Here is a 19,255-nt window from a genome sequence, read left to right as displayed (position 1 = left end):
AAGTGTGCCGTCCCTTTAAAAGTGATGGCCAGAACTCCCTTTGGAGTTCAATTATGCTTGTCACAGCCTTGATCTTGGCTCCACCCCTAATGTCTCCTGGCTCCACCCCCAAAGTCTCCTGGCTCCACCCCCAAAGTCCCCAGATATTTCTCAAATTGGACTTGGCAACCCTATCCAGGCCCCAACTGCAAGATGGCAACCCTACCATAGAGACCTTTTCAAATGAAAAGGGTGGAAATTTTTAAGAGATTTAATGGTCTTCTAATCTAGCAGGGAAGGTCTCTGGTTTAAAAAAAAACATTTTAAGCAAACATATCTAAAACTGCACCTTCAAGTCCCCTACAAAAATATCTCACTTAAATGTCCAGTCCACAGAGGCCCCTGAAGGAATGAAATGACCCTTTCACTGATTAAAAAAATAAAGACTCTTGTGGAACCTCAAAACTTTATCATGGCTATTTTTGTGAGGAGGACTGAATGCACTTCAGACCACAATAAAATTATCCATCTTTAACATCACACAAGACTCTTTGCTGTCCCAGCTCCCCAAACCCTTCAGGGATGTGCTTGCTGGCATGGAATCCATGACTGGTGTGGAGTGCTTTGGAAAGGGCTGGGCCAGGACAGAAAGGAAGGGTGTAGGGGAAGGGAAACACTCAAAGGGGGCAGCAAGTTGGGGCACGGGGATGGCCAGCCCTTCATTAGGATGCAAATGTCCTTGGGGTTATGTGTAGCATCAGGCCCCACCTTCGCATAGTGGGAGCCCCAGCACCTGGGAAAGACAGTTCTGAATCATGTGAGGCAAAGCAACCTCCAGACCAGCCTGAGTCACTGGCAGGCCAGTTGGGGCTTGGAAGGAGAGAGTGAGAGAAAGAGGAGGGGGTGGCAGATCAAAGGCTCGGGGAAGGATGCCTGGCCAGGACAAAGCCAGGGGAAGAGCATCATGTATGTGAGTTACCTTTTGGAAAAAGAAGCCAGCATGTATCCAGGATCTCTACGGTGCAACAATCACAGCCTACCAGCCCAGAACTTTGCCTCCACAACACCGTATAGTGATTATATGGGATATCATCAGGTGCAAAGTATGGACAACCGCGGACAGCCCGCAGGGACCTGGGCGGCTCACTACGGCACGCAAAGGGAAGAGTGGAATGCTTATGGGCCAGGACCCTCCAGCACGACGACAACCACACACCTGAGCGGAACCTCTCCTGGGCAGATCTCCTACACCTCTGGACATTACAGCTCCCTGAACCCTGCTGGATCGGGAACCTTGCCTCCTGTAGATACAATTAACACCGAGCAGATCTCTCCCCACAGCCCGAGACACAGCTCTTACGAATGGATGAGGAAAACAGTCCAATCCACTTCCACAGGTATGTTGATGAAGACTCTTTTAGACTAAAGAAACCTCTAGCATCATTTTCTGCCAGTATTTCCTCCCAAACTCCCACCTCCAGCCCCATCCCACGAGTACACAGAAGCATCTATGCCAAGAGGAAAGGGTTTCCCCCCTAAGATTCTTCTGCTGGCTGCGTCATTGAAGAATTGTACTTTGATTTTTTTGGTCTTCTGGTTTCAAAACTGGAACAAACAAAAAAATTATTACATCAAGGATAATTACAACAGGAGCTTCTGAGGGTGAGGGATAATGGCAAAAACACCTTTAATGTAACACCAGAGTAAGAAAAGCAATTAAAGCATTTTTAAAAAATGCATATTAATGCACTACCATTTGAAGAGTTGCACTTTTAAACTTTTTTTTGGCTAGTAAATGCGGCCAGAGAAATGAAGTAAACTTCAAGGAGGCACTTTGCCTGGCTCCCTGAATGTTGTGTGTCTTCAGAGGGCTGCATGAGGAAGGAGAGGGAGGTCCGCAGCACCAGACCGTGATCCTGGGCTTCAGGCAAAAATTAACACTTCAAATGCAAACACAGTGGATGAAAGGGGCTCCTTCTTTTTAAAACGCTAGACCCTTCAGAGAAGGCAGGAATCTAACACAGAGAGAACCAGTTAAACAACCAAGCTGATCTTCTGATAGGTCACTTTCTGGTATTTAAACACGTTTGTGTGTGTGTGTGAGAGAGAGAGAGAGAGAGGATGTACATCCAAAAACGTGGAATGGTTGATGATAGACCAGAACTGAGAAAAAATGAGTAGTGTCAGATTATATCATCCAATGATGACATCACAAACAGAGACCAAAACTAACACAAGACATTGCTTCTAAAGAGCTATGCGAGCAACCGCAAAAGTCTGTGTTCTGGCTGCAGTTTTTAAGAGATACCTGAAACTATGGAATATGTGATGTCAGGGCAGTGAAGTGAGTTCACTCAGTCCAGCATACCTGGAATTGTGTTAGAGAAGAGGGCACCAATCCAGCATGAGAAATCCACCTAGCACTTAATTTTTACTCCGTTGTATCTAATCCAAAAAGGTAAAGGTAGTCCTCTGTGCAAGCACTGAGTCATTACCAACCAATGGGGTGATGTCACATCATGATGTTTTCTTGGCAGACTTTTATGGGGTGGTTTGCCATTGCCTTCCCCAGTCATCTATACTTTTACCCCCAAGCAAGCTGGGTACTCATTTTACCAACCTCAGAAGGATGGAAGGCTGAGTCAACCTTGAGCCAGTTCCCTGAACTCAGCTTCCGCTGGGATCAAACTCAGGTCATGAGCAGAGCTCGGACCCATTAAAACAGCAATGCAACTTCCATCACAGAAAAAAAAATCCTGATTAGGGCATTAAAAATCCAGATAGTGATACTGCAGTGTATTTGCAATGACGTCTCTTACAATGCTTGGGTGTGCAGAGAGCAAGGCATTAAACAGTGCTTAAACTATTATTGATGGTGCAATCCTCAACAGAGTCCCACTGAAGTCAACACATTTAGAACGGTGTAACTGTTTAGGAATCCACTGTAAAATTACCGAAGAGGTAAACTATCTCACTAAGACTACTTATTTGAGAGGCAGAGCCACTGAACACAGTAGAATTTGCTTCTGAGCTAGCATCTAAGAGATAGTGTCACAGATAATCTTCCATGCATTAGAGACACATCTCCAGCAGATGTATCTTAAAAAATGGGCCCAGGCCCCACTAATAACCATGCATACCTTAATAGCTCTGTTGGCCATCAAGAGGAAATCAAAAGCCTAATTGTGGAGCTTTACTAGATGAGCTTTACTAGACAACAGAAGCCAAACAGCTCAGCCCTTTTGCAGAGGAACTGTATTGTCCTAAAGCAGTTACACTCTTTTCAGCCCAGATTACAAGAGACTGAGAAAGGTCAGTCAGTCTGTCTGTCTTTAGTGCATCAGTGATTAAGGCACAGCAAGGAAAATTCCCACCAAATCAAAAACAAGATGTTTCCAGACATTTTTGTAGGGACAATGAAAATGCATAATAATCATTTAAAAATCTCTCCAGAGAAAGCCACTTGAGCATCCAGAGGGCTCATGACCCACAGCGGAGCGGCTGGTGTGCAGGTTAATCATGCCTCTTCCCAGCAGTGACCAACCTTGCCATTCAGACTCATCCCAGTCTGCCAGTAGCAGGACTAATTTGTCCTGATGTGACCTTCTTGGGAAACTGAGAAAGGTATAACTCTACTTAGGAGAGCACTGGAAAAGTTAAGCAGACAGGATAACCACAAGGCTGGACCAGAACCAACAGCTCCACGAGCATGACTCCGCCCCCATCCTGGCCTTCCAGGATGGAAGCAGGCATCTTGTTCTGTTTACACCCCCTCCCAGCAATCAGAGATACACTGCCTTTAACCTTGGAGGTTCTATTTGTCTCATCATGCCTAAAGCCCGCAGATAGGCACACCTATCTGCACATCTTCCATGAATTTGTCCCATCTTTTTTAAAGCCACCCAAGATAGAGTCTCTCATTGCTCTAGAGGAAAGTGCAGTCCCGTATGTACTAAGTGAGCCTGGGAAGTGCAGTGGTTCTCAACCCTTAGATGGCTCTTTGTGGCAATGGAGGTGTCCTCTCTTGAAAATGAATGGAAGATCCACAAGGCTGCTCTCCTGCCTCTGAGGAACACTGAATCTGTCATCCTGTAATGCAGCAGCCTGCGTGTGGCTCCAGGGTGTTTTGACATGGAGGGGAGGCACACTGAGTGCCATCCACTGGACCCATCTCTGTGCACGTCGTCACACCTGAGAACTACCTGATACGTGGATGTGGGAGAGCACTGATCTACCCAGTAACTCTTCCTAGTCCTGGCTGCTGAGAGAGAGAGGCCCTTTACCTTCTTTGGTGATGCTGGTCTGCAATGTGACAGGAGAGAAGGGACAGGATGAAACCCAAAAGGGAAGCCTGGAAAAAAGCTAAACCTTTCATGGCTGCGGGTTGTACAAGAGGCCCTCTCTGAGACTGTCACCACTAACTTATGCAAAAGCAAGCAACAGACTGCGTATCGTTTCCTAAAACAAACAAAACATTAAACAAAATGTTAAGGAAACTAATTAAAGAATCCCTTGAGAAGGTAGGACCAGAACCAATGAGCTGAAATTAATCAAGAGTTTTCTGCTAACATTAGGAAGAACTTCCTAACAGAGCGGTTCCTCAGTGGAACAGGCTTCCTCAGGAGGTGGTGGGCTCTACTTCCTTGGAGGTTTTTATGGCTGTTTGAAAGCAATGCTGATCCTGTGAACTTAGGCAGATCATGTGACGGAGGACAGGAAGGGCTGCATCAGTGCATAGTTCTGGTGGCTCGTTCTTACACTTTTCCACTTTGGGGTAGGATGGAAGCAATTTTCTCCAGGCCAGTTTGGTCAGGAATCCTGGAGGGTTTTTTGCCATCTTCTGAGCATGGAGCAGGGGTCACTGGGGGGAGAAGTATTTGTGAATTTCCTGCATTGCACAGGGGTTGGACTAGATGACCCTAGAGGTCCCTTCCAGCTCTATGATTCTATGACTTTCTTTTGTCAGCCACAAATATAATATTCTTAATTCCATCAAAGTTCTAGCAGCAATACAAGAAAGAGAGTGAGGGACTATTTCTCTCTTTTCCCTCTCTTTCTCTATAATTTGTAATTTTATAGACTTCTAGCATGTCCTTCCAAAAACGTTGCTCGTGTTGAAACTAACCCTCTACATATACACAGCAAACATCTTCAGTCTTTCTATGCAGGGAAGTATCCTGATGATTCTAAAACGGATTTTGTTCTCCAACCATATGATATTATTTTTGAGATGGGGGGCAGACCCATATGGCAGTATTCCAAGTGTGTCCACAATGGGTGTCCCCCCCCTTCATTTTTGTATTTGTGTGTGTTTGTGTGCGCACACCTGGAAGTCATATTGACCTCTGGTGACTGACCTCTACTGGGGCCCTGGAGGATATTGTGGAAGGTGGCTGAATGAGCCTGCCTCTGCCTCCCAGCTGGTTATTTCAAGGACAGTGTCCCATCCAAGCACTAACCAGCCCTCCTTAGCTTCTGATATCTGCTTGCCTGGGCTATCCGGGTCAAGGCTGTGTGCCCACAATATTGATTTATTATATCATTGACCATCCAATAGAGCAAAAAATAATTTGATGTCATGCAGTGTTTCCTCTAAGCTGAGTTAGAGTGAGCTAGCTCACAGCTTTTTAGCCCCCAGCTGACACATTTTTGTCTTAGCACAGGAAAAATGGCTCCAGAGCAAACTAAGTTATGCAGCATCCAAATCTCTCGCTCACAACTTTAATGCCAGTAGCTCACAAAGAATTTTTGCTCACAAGACTCCACAGCATTGGTCACTACTGCCTTGAAAACTGCCAAAAGCAGCCAATAGTCAAAGTTTCTGGCATGCACCAGCTTCTTCTTATGGTGCATTTAGCATACAGCTGTGCCCTCCTCTCCACAAAGAGATGAAATGTCTCTGGCCAGTGGTCTTCACATGTGGGTGTCCAAGCGTGGCTGCCAGCCCCAGGTAGGCAAAGGGAGAGAGGTCACTTGTAGGATAAAGACAGCACAACCGAAGTTATAGTGACCGAAAAACTAAGAATGTACTGAAACAAAATCATACAAATATGTTCAATAGAATAGCAAAAACAATTCCCCAAAAGTTTCACAATTCCATCAAAGGAGTCCCAATGAACAGGAGGTGGACTTCATGGTCACTGCTTCGAATCCTCTTCTAGCCTCGGGGGCTCCAACCGCATATCTCAACCAAAGGCAAAAGCTCAGAAAACATATCAAAGTGTTTCTGATGCATCAACAAATTGCAAAAAGCTGCAAAACCCACAAGATTCTTTTTCAGTGCGTCCAAAGGCTGCACATAGAATTCCCGGGGGACAAATGGGACAAATGGGAGAGCCAGTTTGGTGTAGTGGTGAAGTGTGCGGACTCTTATCTGGGAGAACCGGGTTTGATTCCCCACTCCTCCACTTGCACCTGCTAGAATGGCCTTGGGTCAGCCATAGCTCTGGCAGAGGTTGTCCTTGAAAGGGCAGCTGCTGTGAGAGCCCTCTCCAGCCCCACCCACCTCACAGGGTGTCTGTTGTGGGGGAGGAAGGTAAAGGAGATTGTGAGCCGCTCTGAGACTCTTCGGAGTGGAGGGCGGGATATAAATCCAATATCTTCTTCTTCTTCTTCTTCTTCTTCTTCTTCTTCTTCTTCTTCTTCAGAAAGGCTCCAGTAACATTTCCAAAACGGCACTAAACTCCAAAAGGCTCAAGGCCTTTGATTGAGATATGTGGTTGGAGCACCCTATGCTAGAAGAGGATTTAAAGCAGGAATAACTAAGAAGTAGAAGACATTGGATTTATATCCCGCCCTCCATTCCGAATCTCAGAGTGGCTCACAATCTCCTTTCCCTTCCTCCCCCACAACAGACACCCTGTGAGGTGGGTGGGGCGGAGAGGGCTCTCACAGCAGCTGCCCTTTTAAGGACAACCTCTGCCAGAGCTATGGCTGACCCAAGGTCATTTCAGCAGGTGCGAGTGGGGAATCAAACCTGGTTCTCCCAGATAAGAATCTGCACATTTAACCACTACACCAAACTGGCTCTCTACCTCCTGTTCATTGGGACTCCTTTGATGGAGTTGTGAAACTTTTGGGGAATTGTTAATGCTATTTAAGTCTTCTATCGAACATATTTGTATGATTTTGTTTCAATACATTCTTCGTTCTGCCGGGCCTCTAAGACCGAACTATTTAAGTTTGCCTTCAACAGTTAAGGGGAGGTAGTAAATGCCCCACGGCACTGACAGTCCAACTGGACAAATGTAGATATTGAGAAACACCAACGTGCATCTTGGATTTTATGGTTAAAATGTGTAGAATTGATTTTATTGTATATTGTTTTTTAGTATTCAATGTGGTTTTTAACTGTTGTTAGCTGCCCTGAGCCCGTTAGGGGAGGGCGGGATATAAATCTGATAAAATAAAATAAAAAATAAAATTAGTTATTCTGTCACTATAACTTCGGTTGTGTTGTCTTTAGCCTCCAGGCAGGGCCTGGGGATTTCCTGCAATTATAACTGATATGCTAATATCAGTTCCCCTGGAGAAAATAGCTGCTTTGGAAGGTGGCGTCTATGGCATTATATCCTGCTGGGGACTCTCCGTTCCCTTCCCGTCCCCTCCCCAAACCCTGCCCTTCTCAGGCTTCACCCCCCCCAAAAAAAAATCTCCAAGAATTTTTCAACCCAGAGCTGGCAAAACAGGGAATCCTGGGTTCTTTTGGAAGTTGATCAAGGGCTCCTGGAGAAATACACTTGCATACCATGTTGCCTTAGATGAAACTGAGGAAGCTGTTGTTCCTAGCTCAATGTTGTCTATCCTGATTTCCGCCCCGCTTCAGGATTTCAGACCAAGAAAGGTCCTTCTCAGAACCTACTTTGGATTCTTTTAACTGGGGGTCTTCTACATGCAAAGTATTTGCTCCAGGACTGCTTTAAAGCTCTGCCCCGAATATCCTTTCTTTGTGCAGACTGAGCTACACGTCATCAGGTCTGACTCTTTCTGGCTCTGCCATGAACTGACCAGGGAGCCTTAAGGGAAGATTCTCCCTCTCAGCCCTTCACCTGCAATATGATGGCAGGTTTGTTGCAAGGATTACAAGAGGCAAATGTTTGCATTGTGCTTTGAACAGGGAGTGGCTCAAAGGAAAAGCAGTGAATTAGCACACAGAAGGTCCCAGATTCAATCCCTGGCATTTGCAGTTAAAGGATCGGGGAGTAGGTGATGTGTAAGACCTCCACCTGAGCCCCTGGAGAGCTGCTGCCCATCTGAGGAGGCAAGACTGACCTTGATGGACCTCTCTAACAATGACATGCAGTCTGCAAGTGTACCCCCAGGAGGTCCATAAATCCTTTGTGCCTGGTGCATGGCTTATGCCTGTGAGGGAAGGATTTGGGAGTTGGGGGGAACATTTTTTAATGGGATTATTTCTTGGAAGACTGCCTGGCGGCCATAAGCAATCCATTCAGAGTTCCATTCTGAGTGTGGGCCTGCTATTCAATCAACATGATTCCTTTGAGAAAGGAGCTAATGCTCAAAGCAGAGTGGGGTCCTTTCATGGATGTCCCTGGCCTCCCCCTGCCTAGACCTTCAGTCAGGGCCAAAGCAGACCGGATTTTAAAGAGGTGGATATCGCTCACTTCCCCAGTTCTGACTCTGGTTCCCCCACAGCCATACAGCTTGGGGGAAAAGCACTGTGGGGAGAGATTTCCCTGTTTTTGCTGCCCCACATGCACAGGGTACTTTCAAGTAGAGAGTCAAAAATGGGAAAATAACTCCACCTCCTTATGCACAGGAAAACAGCTTGGGAGGAGGTGATGCAGAATGCCCACTTAGGGTCGCCTTTATTTTTAAAAAGCTATTACTCACAACTGCTTTGCTTGCAGAGCCAGTTTGGTGTAGTGGTTACGTGTGCGGACTCTTATCTGGGAGAACCGGGTTTGATTCCCCACTCCTCCACATGCATCTGCTAGCATGGCCTTGGGTCAGCCATAGCCCTGGCAGAGGTTGTCCTTGAAAGGGCAGCTGCTGTGAGAGCCCTCTCCAGCCCCACCCACCTCACAGGGTGTCTGTTGTGGGGGAGGAAGGGAAAGAAGATTGTGAGCCGCTCTGAGACTCTTTGGAGTGGAGGGCGGGATATAAATCCAATATCTTCATCCACCTCACAGGGTGTTTGTTGTGGGGGAGGAAGGGAAAGGAGATTGTGAGCCGCTCTGAGACTCTTCGGACTGGAGGGCGGGATATAAATCCAATATCTTCATCTACCTCACAGGGTGTCTGTTGTGGGGGAGGAAGGGAAAGGAGATTGTGAGCCGCTCTGAGACTCTTCGGAGTGGAGGGAGGAATATAAATCCAATATCTTCATCTACCTCACAGGGTGTCTTTTGTGGGGGAGGAAGGTAAAGGAGATTGTGAGCCGCTCTGAGACTCTTCGGAGTGGAGGGAGGAATATAAATCCAATATCTTCATCTACCTCACAGGGTGTCTTTTGTGGGGGAGGAAGGTAAAGGAGATTGTGAGCCGCTCTGAGACTCTTCAGAGTGGAGGGCGGGATATAAATCCAATATCTTCATCTACCTCACAGGGTGCCTGTTGTGGGGGAGGAAGGGAAAGGAGATTGTGAGCCACTCTGAGACTCTTCGGAGTGGAGGGCGGGATATAAATCCAATATCTTCATCTAATATGTGGCTCTCCGCATTAAAATTGCACGTACTAATTATAAAATGCAGCCTTTATCATTCCTGAATCCAATGGTGGAAAGTGTTATCAAGTCGCAGACAACTTACGGCAAACCCTGTAGGGTTTTCAAGGCAAGAGATGAGCAGAGGTGGTTTCCTATTGCCTGCCTCTGCGCAGCGACCCTGGACTTCCTTGGGGGTCTCCCATCCAAATACTGAGCAGGGACGACCAAGTCAGTCCTGAATCTACTACTGTCAGTCAATTTCACTCTTGTATTATGGGAGAAGAAGCAATGGATTACAGGAAGGTGTGCTCTGGATGTGATCCAGCAAGGCAACACTTAAGTTACACATCACAAAACCCCACTGCCAGTCAGGGCTCCCTGTTTCATCTGTGCATGGCCAAAGACACACCAAATCCCTTTGTTGGGAGTGATGTCTGGGTAACGGATGGGTGCTCTCATCAGATCAGCTGTCTCTGTCAAGACAAGACATGAAACAGGAGAGGCGAACAGAACAAAGTTTGAGTCCAGTGGTACCTTTAAGACCCCCAAAGTTTAATTCTGGGCATAAGCTTTACTGTGCGCACACTCTTCTTCAGATACAATGAAACAGACTTCACCAACCATTACATAGAGGTGTGGGGAGGTTAGTTGCCAGGAAGGGCTAATTAAAGTCAACATGCTTAAGTTAGTGCTTGTTAAGTATAGCTAAGACTGGAGTAAAGCAGTTGGTAAGACCTGTGAATAGCAGCAAATTAGCATACAGATAATAAAAGAGCTAACAGACAGATGTGAGAACTGAGTGACTAAGCATGTGTAGTGAGATAATAACCCAATATTAATGTTAGTTAAGCCCTGGGGGTTCCATCGCTGTGACTGTTATAATGACTTGTAATTCAGCAATCTTCCATTCTAGCCTGTTTCTGAAATTCCTTTGCAATAAAACAGCTACTTTGAGGTTTCCCATTGAATGTTCTAGGTTTCCTACAGGTTTCTTAATTCTCATAGAATCGCAGAGTTGGAAGGGACTTCCAGGTCATCTAGTCCAACCCACTGCACAAATATCCCCTGCCCCCGACACACACATACTCAGTGACCCCTGCGCCACTCCCAGAAGATGTCAAAAAACCTCCAGGATTCTTGGCCAAATTGGCCTGGAGAAAAATTGCTGCCTGATCCCAATTTTGTGATTCTTGATGTCAGATTTGTGTCCATTTATCCTTTGCTGTAGGGTTTGACCTGTTTGCCCTATGTAGAGAATTGAAGGATATTGTTGGCATTTAATGGGGAGGTAAACACTGTGAAAGCAACATCACCCCAGAGTCAAAAACGACTGGTGCTTGCACAGGGGACTACCTTTACCTTTAAAGGCATGCTATGTTTGACTTCCCTTTCAGAAGGCAAGCAGATACTTTGCTTGCAGAGAGCTTTTGGTGGCTGGAATAAGCCCATCATTATAACAGGTGTGATGAAGGGGGGGGGCGGGGGGGGGCTTGCATATTTCTGGAAGATAACAACGCATCTCAGGTGGGAACTTTGTCCACGGGAGTTGGACTACCACGTCAACAGCAGAAGCCAGGTTAACAATCAAGGGGCCCAGTTGCTTTCTTTTCCCCAGTTGGAGTGAATGGCAGGCATTCACTTACCTGGGAGAAGCTGAAGAGTGCATTTGGAGATGACTAGGAGTGAGATATGGGGGAACACTATATAGCCCAATTATGTCAGATCCCAGATGTTAAGCTGAATTGCTACTTGGATGGGAGACCATCAAGGAAAGCTCTGCAGAGGAAGGCAGTGGCAAACCACCATGGCTTCTCTCTTGCCTTGAAACCCACGTGCTGTAGCGAGTTCTAATCAAGCCTTCTGATGTCTGTGTAGCGCCACCCCCCCTTAATTTTTCATGGCCCTATCTTTGTTTCTGTGTCTTGGCCTGGGCACATTAGAATGTGACCAAATGTTGGAACTGGATTTATTATATATGCATCATAAATCTCTCAGTACGGAAGGAAGCCCTCTTGTACTCCCTTTTCCGTTTTTTCCTCTAATAATAGATTGAGGCGTCTATTACACCAAGTTATGACCTATCTCAACAACAACGAGTTAACCCTGAACTATGGGAAAACAAAGATTTTAGTTTTCTCTAAATCTTGGAAGCAACAATTATGGTCAGTCCAGGGAAACCCTATTGAACAGGTCAAAAGTACCAAATATCTGGGGATTAATTTTTCCTATAACGGGAGCTGGGCAACCCATCGCAAGTGTGCTCTAACAGTGGCAAGAACTAGTGCCTTGGCTATTGCCCGTTTCTTTTATTTGAAAGGGAACCGATATGTCCCTTTGGCCCTAGGAGCTTTCAATGCGAAATCTAGCCCCCAACTTTTATATGGTGCCCCTATATGGATCAGTGCCTTTGATCACACCACTGAAGGCCTACAATCCTTCTTTTTGAGGAAAATTTTGGGACTACCCAACTGTGTTCCTTGCATGGAAACTGGACTGTTGCTGCTGGAAACTCACGCCTGGCTTTTGTCCTTTAAGTTTTGGCTGCGCCTTTTATTTAATTCTGATCAGAATTCTTTCACCTTTTTGATGCTGATGGATCATCATGCATCCAAATGGTTGACCCTGATCCAAAAGAAAATCACATCCATAGGAATTTCCTTGGATGCATTTTATCTATCCTCCGCTTCTGCGGTATTTCAATCCATCAAACGTAGACTACTAGATATCCAGTTGCAACGTCTAACTGAGGCAGCTTGGAAAACTTGCTCCCCAAGCTATCTGGGTTTATCCCAGATTCCTGGGCTTTTAGCTCCCTATTTCCTCTTTTTAACTGATCCTCCCCAAAGAAGAGCATTCATGCTGGCTAGATTTAATGCATTACCATCGGCCATCCTTTTCGGAAGATACCACAGAATCCCCCGCAATCTTAGACGATGCCCTTGTAGTCAAGGAGTCATCGAAACGGTCCCTCATGTTCTTTTGGACTGCCCTTTTTATAGCAGTCCACGTGCAAGATACCTAGATGCACTGCTTTCTGACCATCAAGACCTTTCTGACAATGCCAAGGTTCGTTTTTTACTCCATGGGAAACACAACTTTGTCACTACTCACGTTACTTGCTTTTTACAGGTTGCGATCCAAATCAGAGAGGCTTTTACTCGTGCATAGCCTACTGCTATTTTATGTCATTTAACTTTTGCTGTTTTTTTCTAAGGTTTTATTATATTCTATAGTGTCACTGTTGGTTTTAAAGTATACTGTATTTTTGTATCAATGCCAATAAAGGTCTATGGTATGGTATGGATAGCAAATTGAAGACCAGTACTACCTCCTCCACAGCCTCTAATATCCCGCCATTTTGACAGCACTCCATCCAGAGGGGCCACTGCACGACTCTCTAACAGCAAAACCAAAATGCACCCTTCTAGCACTTTCGGGACTCCTATGTGGACAGTACAATCTTATGCAGAATTAATCAGATCTAAACCTATTGGAATCCATGAATTTCGACTGGAATAACTCTGCGTAGGATTGCACGGTCATTGCAGCAGAAGCTTTGGTAGGATGAAGCCCCCCCCCCCCCCCCCCCCGGTCAGATGTATGAAGTGAAACTGCAGTTCAGAGGGGGGGGGAGGGAGTGAGGGAGTCGAAAAAGAATTGAGACTTGTAGGGTTAAAAGGCCACGACATGCAGGAGATCTGCAAACAAATACCACCAACTGTGCCTCTTGCATTTCACCACCTTTTAACCTTATTGTTCAATTTCCTGCCCCCCAATCTCCCCCCCCCCCCCGTCGCCAGTCTCCAGGTAGGCCCTTAAGATCTCCCTGAATTACAACTGAACTCCAGACTACAGAAATCAGTTCCTCTGGAGAAACTGCACTCTGCGCTGGAAGGCAGACTCTATGGCATCATGGCCTGCTGAAGTCCATCCCTTCCTCAAACCCCGCCTTCCACAGGCCTGAAATCCCTAAAATCTCCAGTGCCAACTCAGGCTTCATGCTTTTTCTGGGGCAAGATTTAGACCCAAAAGGCTTCTGCTGCAATAAACCTATTAAGACTTCTAGTTGGTTTTTCCTTTCATGCCTAGTAACAGGCCAATGGGTCACCTGCTGAAGGGCCTACAAAGAAAGCCCTCCAGGTCACCACGAGGACTTTCAACCAGCCATGACTTAGCAGTAGGGTTGCCAAGTCCAATTCAAGAAATATCTGGGGACTTTGGGGGTGGAGCCAGGAGACTTTGGGGGTGGGGGCAGGAGACATGGGGGCGGAGCCAGGAGCAAGGATGTGACAAGCATAATTGAACTCCAAGGAAGTTCTGGCCATCACATTTAAAGAGACAGCACACCTTTTAAAATGCTTTCCTTCCATAGGAAATAATGGATAGGGGCACCTTCTTTTGAGGCTCATAGAATTGGACCCCCTGGTCCAATCATTTTGAAACTTGGGGGGTACTTTGGGGAGAGGCACTAGATGCTATACTGAAAATATGGTGCCTCTACCTCAAAAAACAGGGGGCCCCCCAAAGCCCCTGATACCCACAGATACCCCATTATTCCCTATGGGAATCATTCTCCATAAGGAATAATTGCCCAGTAGACATTTCCCTCCCCCCATCACCGCTTTCTGATGACCCTAAGGTGGGGGGGAGGGTCTCCAAACCTGGGGATTGGCAACCCTCTCTCTCTCTCTCACACACACACACACACACACACTTACTGGGTCTGGTTCCTCCACAACAACATCTGAAAAGAACAGGGGCTATGCTGCTCTCTCTCTCACACACACACACACACACAGTTACTCTGAAACAAAAGCAAAACAAACCAAGGGACTTTGTTGCTGACCCTTCCCATGAAGTACTTCCTGCTCAACTTTAAAGGCACAGACACAAACACATTTTGAAAGGGACCTGTTTGCAGGTTTCTAAACCTGCCCAAGATCTGGAGCTGCATGGTGGCTGTGGTGCGGCTTCCCCCACCGGCCAGTTGGCTGGGGGCAGGGGGAAGCCTGTAAAACCAGGGGATCCCCCGCTGGGACCTGGGGATTGGGAAGCCTACTTAGCAGTTCTCTTGTGGTAACTCAATTCCCAGGTGCATGCAACAAGGCCTAATTTGGACTGGGACCATGGCACATGGAAAGGGGCATCAAAACTCCATGGGCCTCTTTTGCTTATCACACCCCCTTCTCAAACACACACACACACACACAAGGTGTTCCTTCAAATCTGGGACAGGTTTTCTTTTGGCCTGTCTCTAAATTCCCTCCCTGCCCCCAAACGTTTCACTCTGCACCCTACAAGTTACACTTGTATTTATTTCTCTGAGACATTTTTTTTACCCTGTGCAAAGGCAGGCAACAGCAAACCATCTCTGAACATTGGGTCACCATCAATTGGCTACAGCTTGGCAACATGGTCCTAACTTTGGTCGCATTCAGACTTTTTACCTCCAAGGGACACCTTCTACATCAATTCACCTGCCACACCCCCACCCTGTCAATTGCAGAGAGTTCTGGGGGCCATGTCCTCAGGCAACCACTCCATCCACACACCGCACTGGTCAGGCCCACTGGAACGCATTCAAGAACAGGCAAGACTTTCCTGGAGCTGGGGCAGATCACGAAGGGAAGCGTTGATTTAGTTACTGCATCTCTGTGCTGATTTTCCTCATTGCACAAAGCCCTTTCCGACAAAGCAGGCAAGTTCCTTAATGCGCATGGGGAGAGGCAAGATCAGATTTCTACCTCCACTGAGCTTTCCAAGCAAGCCAAGGATGTCTTTCAGGAAAGCTTCCCCCGTTATCAAAGCATCCTTGATAAGATTTCAAGGAGCCGTGGAATCATCAAGAGTGCAATTTGAGCCCTGACCTGGACAGCCCAGGCAAGCCCAATCTCATCAGATCTCAGAAGCTAAGCAGGAGACTGTCCTTGAAATATCCAATCCGGAGGTGAGGGCAGGCTTATTCAGCCACCTCCCTGAATATCCTTCAGACCCCCAGTACGGGTCAGTCACCACAGGTCGACCTGACTTCCAGATGCAGACACACACACACAAAATACGAGAGAGAGAGAATTTTGAGAATTTCTATCCCACCTTTGCAGGCACCACTAAAGGCAGCTCATTATGGCAATCCAAAGTGACTGCCGTATAATAGAAAAGCTTTTGACCTGCTAAGAACATTAGCCTCTCTTACCTTGGGGGTTGATTCTAGAGAGCAGGTGCTGCTGGAGGAAAAAAAACTTATTTCTGGCCCCTGTAACTTCAACTGAGGGGCGGGTACCACCAGCAGAACTGACCTTAGGCTGTCTGGCACCCTAGGCAAGGATAACTTCTAGCGCCCCCCCCCCCCCCGGCACTGATGATGTCACATGAGGGGTACCCAATTTGGCACCCCCAGAAGGTCAAAAAAATATAGAACACTCTGTGAGGGTTTTTACTAATGCACATAATACCAAAACCATTTTTTACTAAACAATATTCCAAAAATTCTTTTTTTTACAAAAAATTGTACAATGTTCTCTTTGTTTGCAGAGCTACACAAAGTCCAAGAAATTCCAAAATAAGTATGACTGCTTCCCAAAGTGGCGTAGCTGCAAATGGATTGCACTTCTGTCCTCTTTTTGGAGTTTCCTTCTTCAGGTAGCTCACCAAAAAGGGCTGAGAGGCCACAAAAATTAAAAATTAAACAGCATTTTAAACAATATTTAAATTCATATTTACTTAAGTCTTATTCAAGATACTCACTAAAGATCATGTATACTCACTAAATTATTTCACGCCTTATAGCAACAGGCCAATGGCTCTTGTCTCCAATGGGTCTGGCTCAATGCTCCTATTAGCCCTAGGCTTCTCTTGAGAGGACCAGGCAAAGAATCCAAGGGAGTCCAATTTATAAAACCTAACAGGTGTATCTAATTGATTTGGGAGTAGACTGTTAGGTTTTATAAACTGGACTCCCTTGGATTCTTTTTATCCTAGCGCTAATAGGAGCAGTGAGTATACATGGGAGCATCTCGAATAAGACTTAAGTAAATATGAATTTAAATACTGTTTAAAATACTGTTTAATTTTTAATTTTTATGACCTGCCTGCCCTTTTTGGTGCGCTGCCTGAAGAAGGAAACTCCAAAAAGAGGACAGAAGTGCAATCCATTTGCAGCCACACCGCTTTGGGAAGCATATTTATTTTGGAATTTCTTGGACTTTGTGTAGCTCTGCAAACAAAGAGAACATTGTACAATTTTTTGTAAAAAAGAATTCTTGGAATACTATTGAACATTATTTAGTAAAAAATTGTTTTGGTATTACATGCATTAGTAAAATCCCTCACAGAGTGTTCTATATTTTTTTGCCTATTCATACCCGTGAGCTCTCTATCTTGACACCCCCAGAAGGCCAGCACCCTAGGCAATCGCCTAGTTTGCCTGACCACCAGTAGCATTTGCTGGCTACCGCACCTCCAGGTATGTGAATCCTCATGGAAACTGGGAAATGACAAACACCATTCTAAGTTTGGTTGAGATTCTTGCTCTGATTTAGTCAACCTGGCCGGGTACAAAACACATTCAAAGACATGCAGAATTCTGAGCCAACTGTCTCTAGCACAGTTGTTCAAATTATGACTGCCGTAATAGAGGCAGGGGTGGAATTCTAACAGGAGCTCCTTTGCATATGAGGCCACACCCCCTGATGCAGCCAATCCTCCAAGAGCTTACAAGGCTCTTCTTTGTAAGCTCCTGGACGATAGGCTACATCAGGGGTGTGTAGCCTAATATGCAAAGGAACTCCTGCTAGAATTCTACACCTGAGTAGAGGTATCATGGGAAAGGGATCAACCAAGGGACCAACAAGATTTTGCAGTTGTTCCTCTGTTCTTTATCTCCAGGCATTCATTATTACATCATAACATTTGCTGCGAGGCAGGTTTCTATATGAATGGGTGGGAAAGGGTCAACCAAAGCTTCCCCTGTAAGTGGAGAAGCACAATTGGGCTGGGGGGAGCAGAGCTATCCCTGGGGTGGGGAGTGAGAGGCAAAACATTGGATCGTTTGGATCAGTGCCCAATGACACCCACATGATGAGCACTTCCCCACCTCTTGAAATAGAATCTAGCAGAGCTTTTCATGGGATGACGGCAGCATTGCAACATTGTGAGACAAAGCAAAACCAAACTAAAGGGCGCCTTAAAGTCTGACAAAGGCATTTATTCCACCAGGAGCTTTCGTGAGTCAGAGCTCCCTTCTTCAGGTGCTTAATGGAAGGAAACCATCTGGCAGGTGTTAAAAAGGAAATCCCTAGGGCAATCCAGTGATGGGATCATAGAATCATAGAGTTGGAAGAGACCTCCAGGGTCATCAAGTCCAACCCCCTGCACAATGCAGGAAACTCACAAATACCTCCCCCTAAATTCACAGGATCTACATTGCTGTGCCATCTAGTCTCTGCTTAAAAATCTCCAAGGAAGGAGAGCCCATCTCCTCCCGAGGAAGTCTGTTCCACTGAGGAACCGCTCTAGTGGTCAGGAAATTCTTCCTAATGTTGAGATGGAAAGTCTTTTGATTTAATTTCAACCCATTAGTTCTGGTCCTACCTTTTGTGGCCACAGAGAACAATTCCACACCATCCTCTATTTGACAGCCCTTCAAGTATTTGAAGATGGTGATCATATCACCTCTCAGCTGCCTCCTCTCCAGGCTAAACATGCCCAGCTCCTTCAACCTTTCTTCATAGGACTTGGTCTCCAGACCCCCTCACAATCTTTGTTGCCCTCCTCTGGACCCGTTCCAGCTTCTCTATATCCTTCTTAAAATGTGGTGCCCAAAACTGAACACAATACTCCAGGTGAGGTCTTACCAGAGCAGAGTAAAGCAATACCATCACTTCACGTGATCTGGACACTATACTTCTGTTGATACAGCCCAAAATGGCATTTGCCTTTTTAGCCACCGCATCACACTGTTGACTCATGATCAGCATATGGACCACTAAGACCCCTAGATCCATTTTGCACATACTACTGCTAAGACAAGTCTCCCCCATCCGATAACAATGCATTTAATTTTTCCTACCTAAATACATAACTTTACATTTATCCCTGTTAAAATTCATTTTATTGGGTTTAGCCCAGTTTTCCAGCCTGACAAGGTCATCCTGTATCCTGTTTATGTCTTCTACTGTATTTGCAACCCCTCCCAATTTAGCATCATCTGCAAACTTAGTAAGCATTCCCTCTATTCCTTCATTCAAAACATTTATTAAGATGTTGAACAAAATAGGACCCAGGACAGATCCTTGAGGCACTCCACTTGTCACTCCTCTTCAAGAGGATGAGGAACCATTCACAAGCACTCCTTGAGTGCGATCTGTCAACCAGTTACAGATCCACCTGATGGTAACAGGATCCAAACCACATTTTACCAATTTGTCAACAAGTATAGCATGTGGAACCTTATCAAAAGCATTACTGAAACCAAGATAAACAATGTCTACAGCACTCCCCTGATCCAGCAAGGTAGTCACTTTCTCAAAAAAAGAGATCAGGTTAGTCTGACATGACTTGTTCTTGAGAAAACCATGCTGGCTCTTAGTAATCACAGACATCCTTTCTAAA

The 19,255-nt window shown here is 45.8% G+C and overlaps 1 protein-coding gene across 1 annotated transcript in view; it reads left to right on the top strand.

Annotated features, from left to right (window-relative positions):
• The first annotated feature begins 865 nt into the window (after positions 1–865).
• Positions 866–19,255, top strand: part of LOC132578940 (homeobox protein CDX-4-like) — a 31,772-nt gene continuing 13,382 nt past the window's right edge. The window contains exon 1 of the mRNA XM_060249107.1: positions 866–1,376. Coding sequence (XP_060105090.1) covers positions 944–1,376 — 433 coding nt within the window. The 5' untranslated portion in view covers positions 866–943. The remainder of the gene's footprint in view (positions 1,377–19,255) is intronic.

Source organism: Heteronotia binoei, chromosome 11, assembly GCF_032191835.1.
Source record: "Heteronotia binoei isolate CCM8104 ecotype False Entrance Well chromosome 11, APGP_CSIRO_Hbin_v1, whole genome shotgun sequence".
In the NCBI taxonomy this organism is placed as follows: Eukaryota; Metazoa; Chordata; class Lepidosauria; order Squamata; family Gekkonidae; genus Heteronotia; species Heteronotia binoei.
Note: the sequence above shows the minus strand (reverse complement) of the source record. Positions and strands in the feature narration are given on the sequence as shown.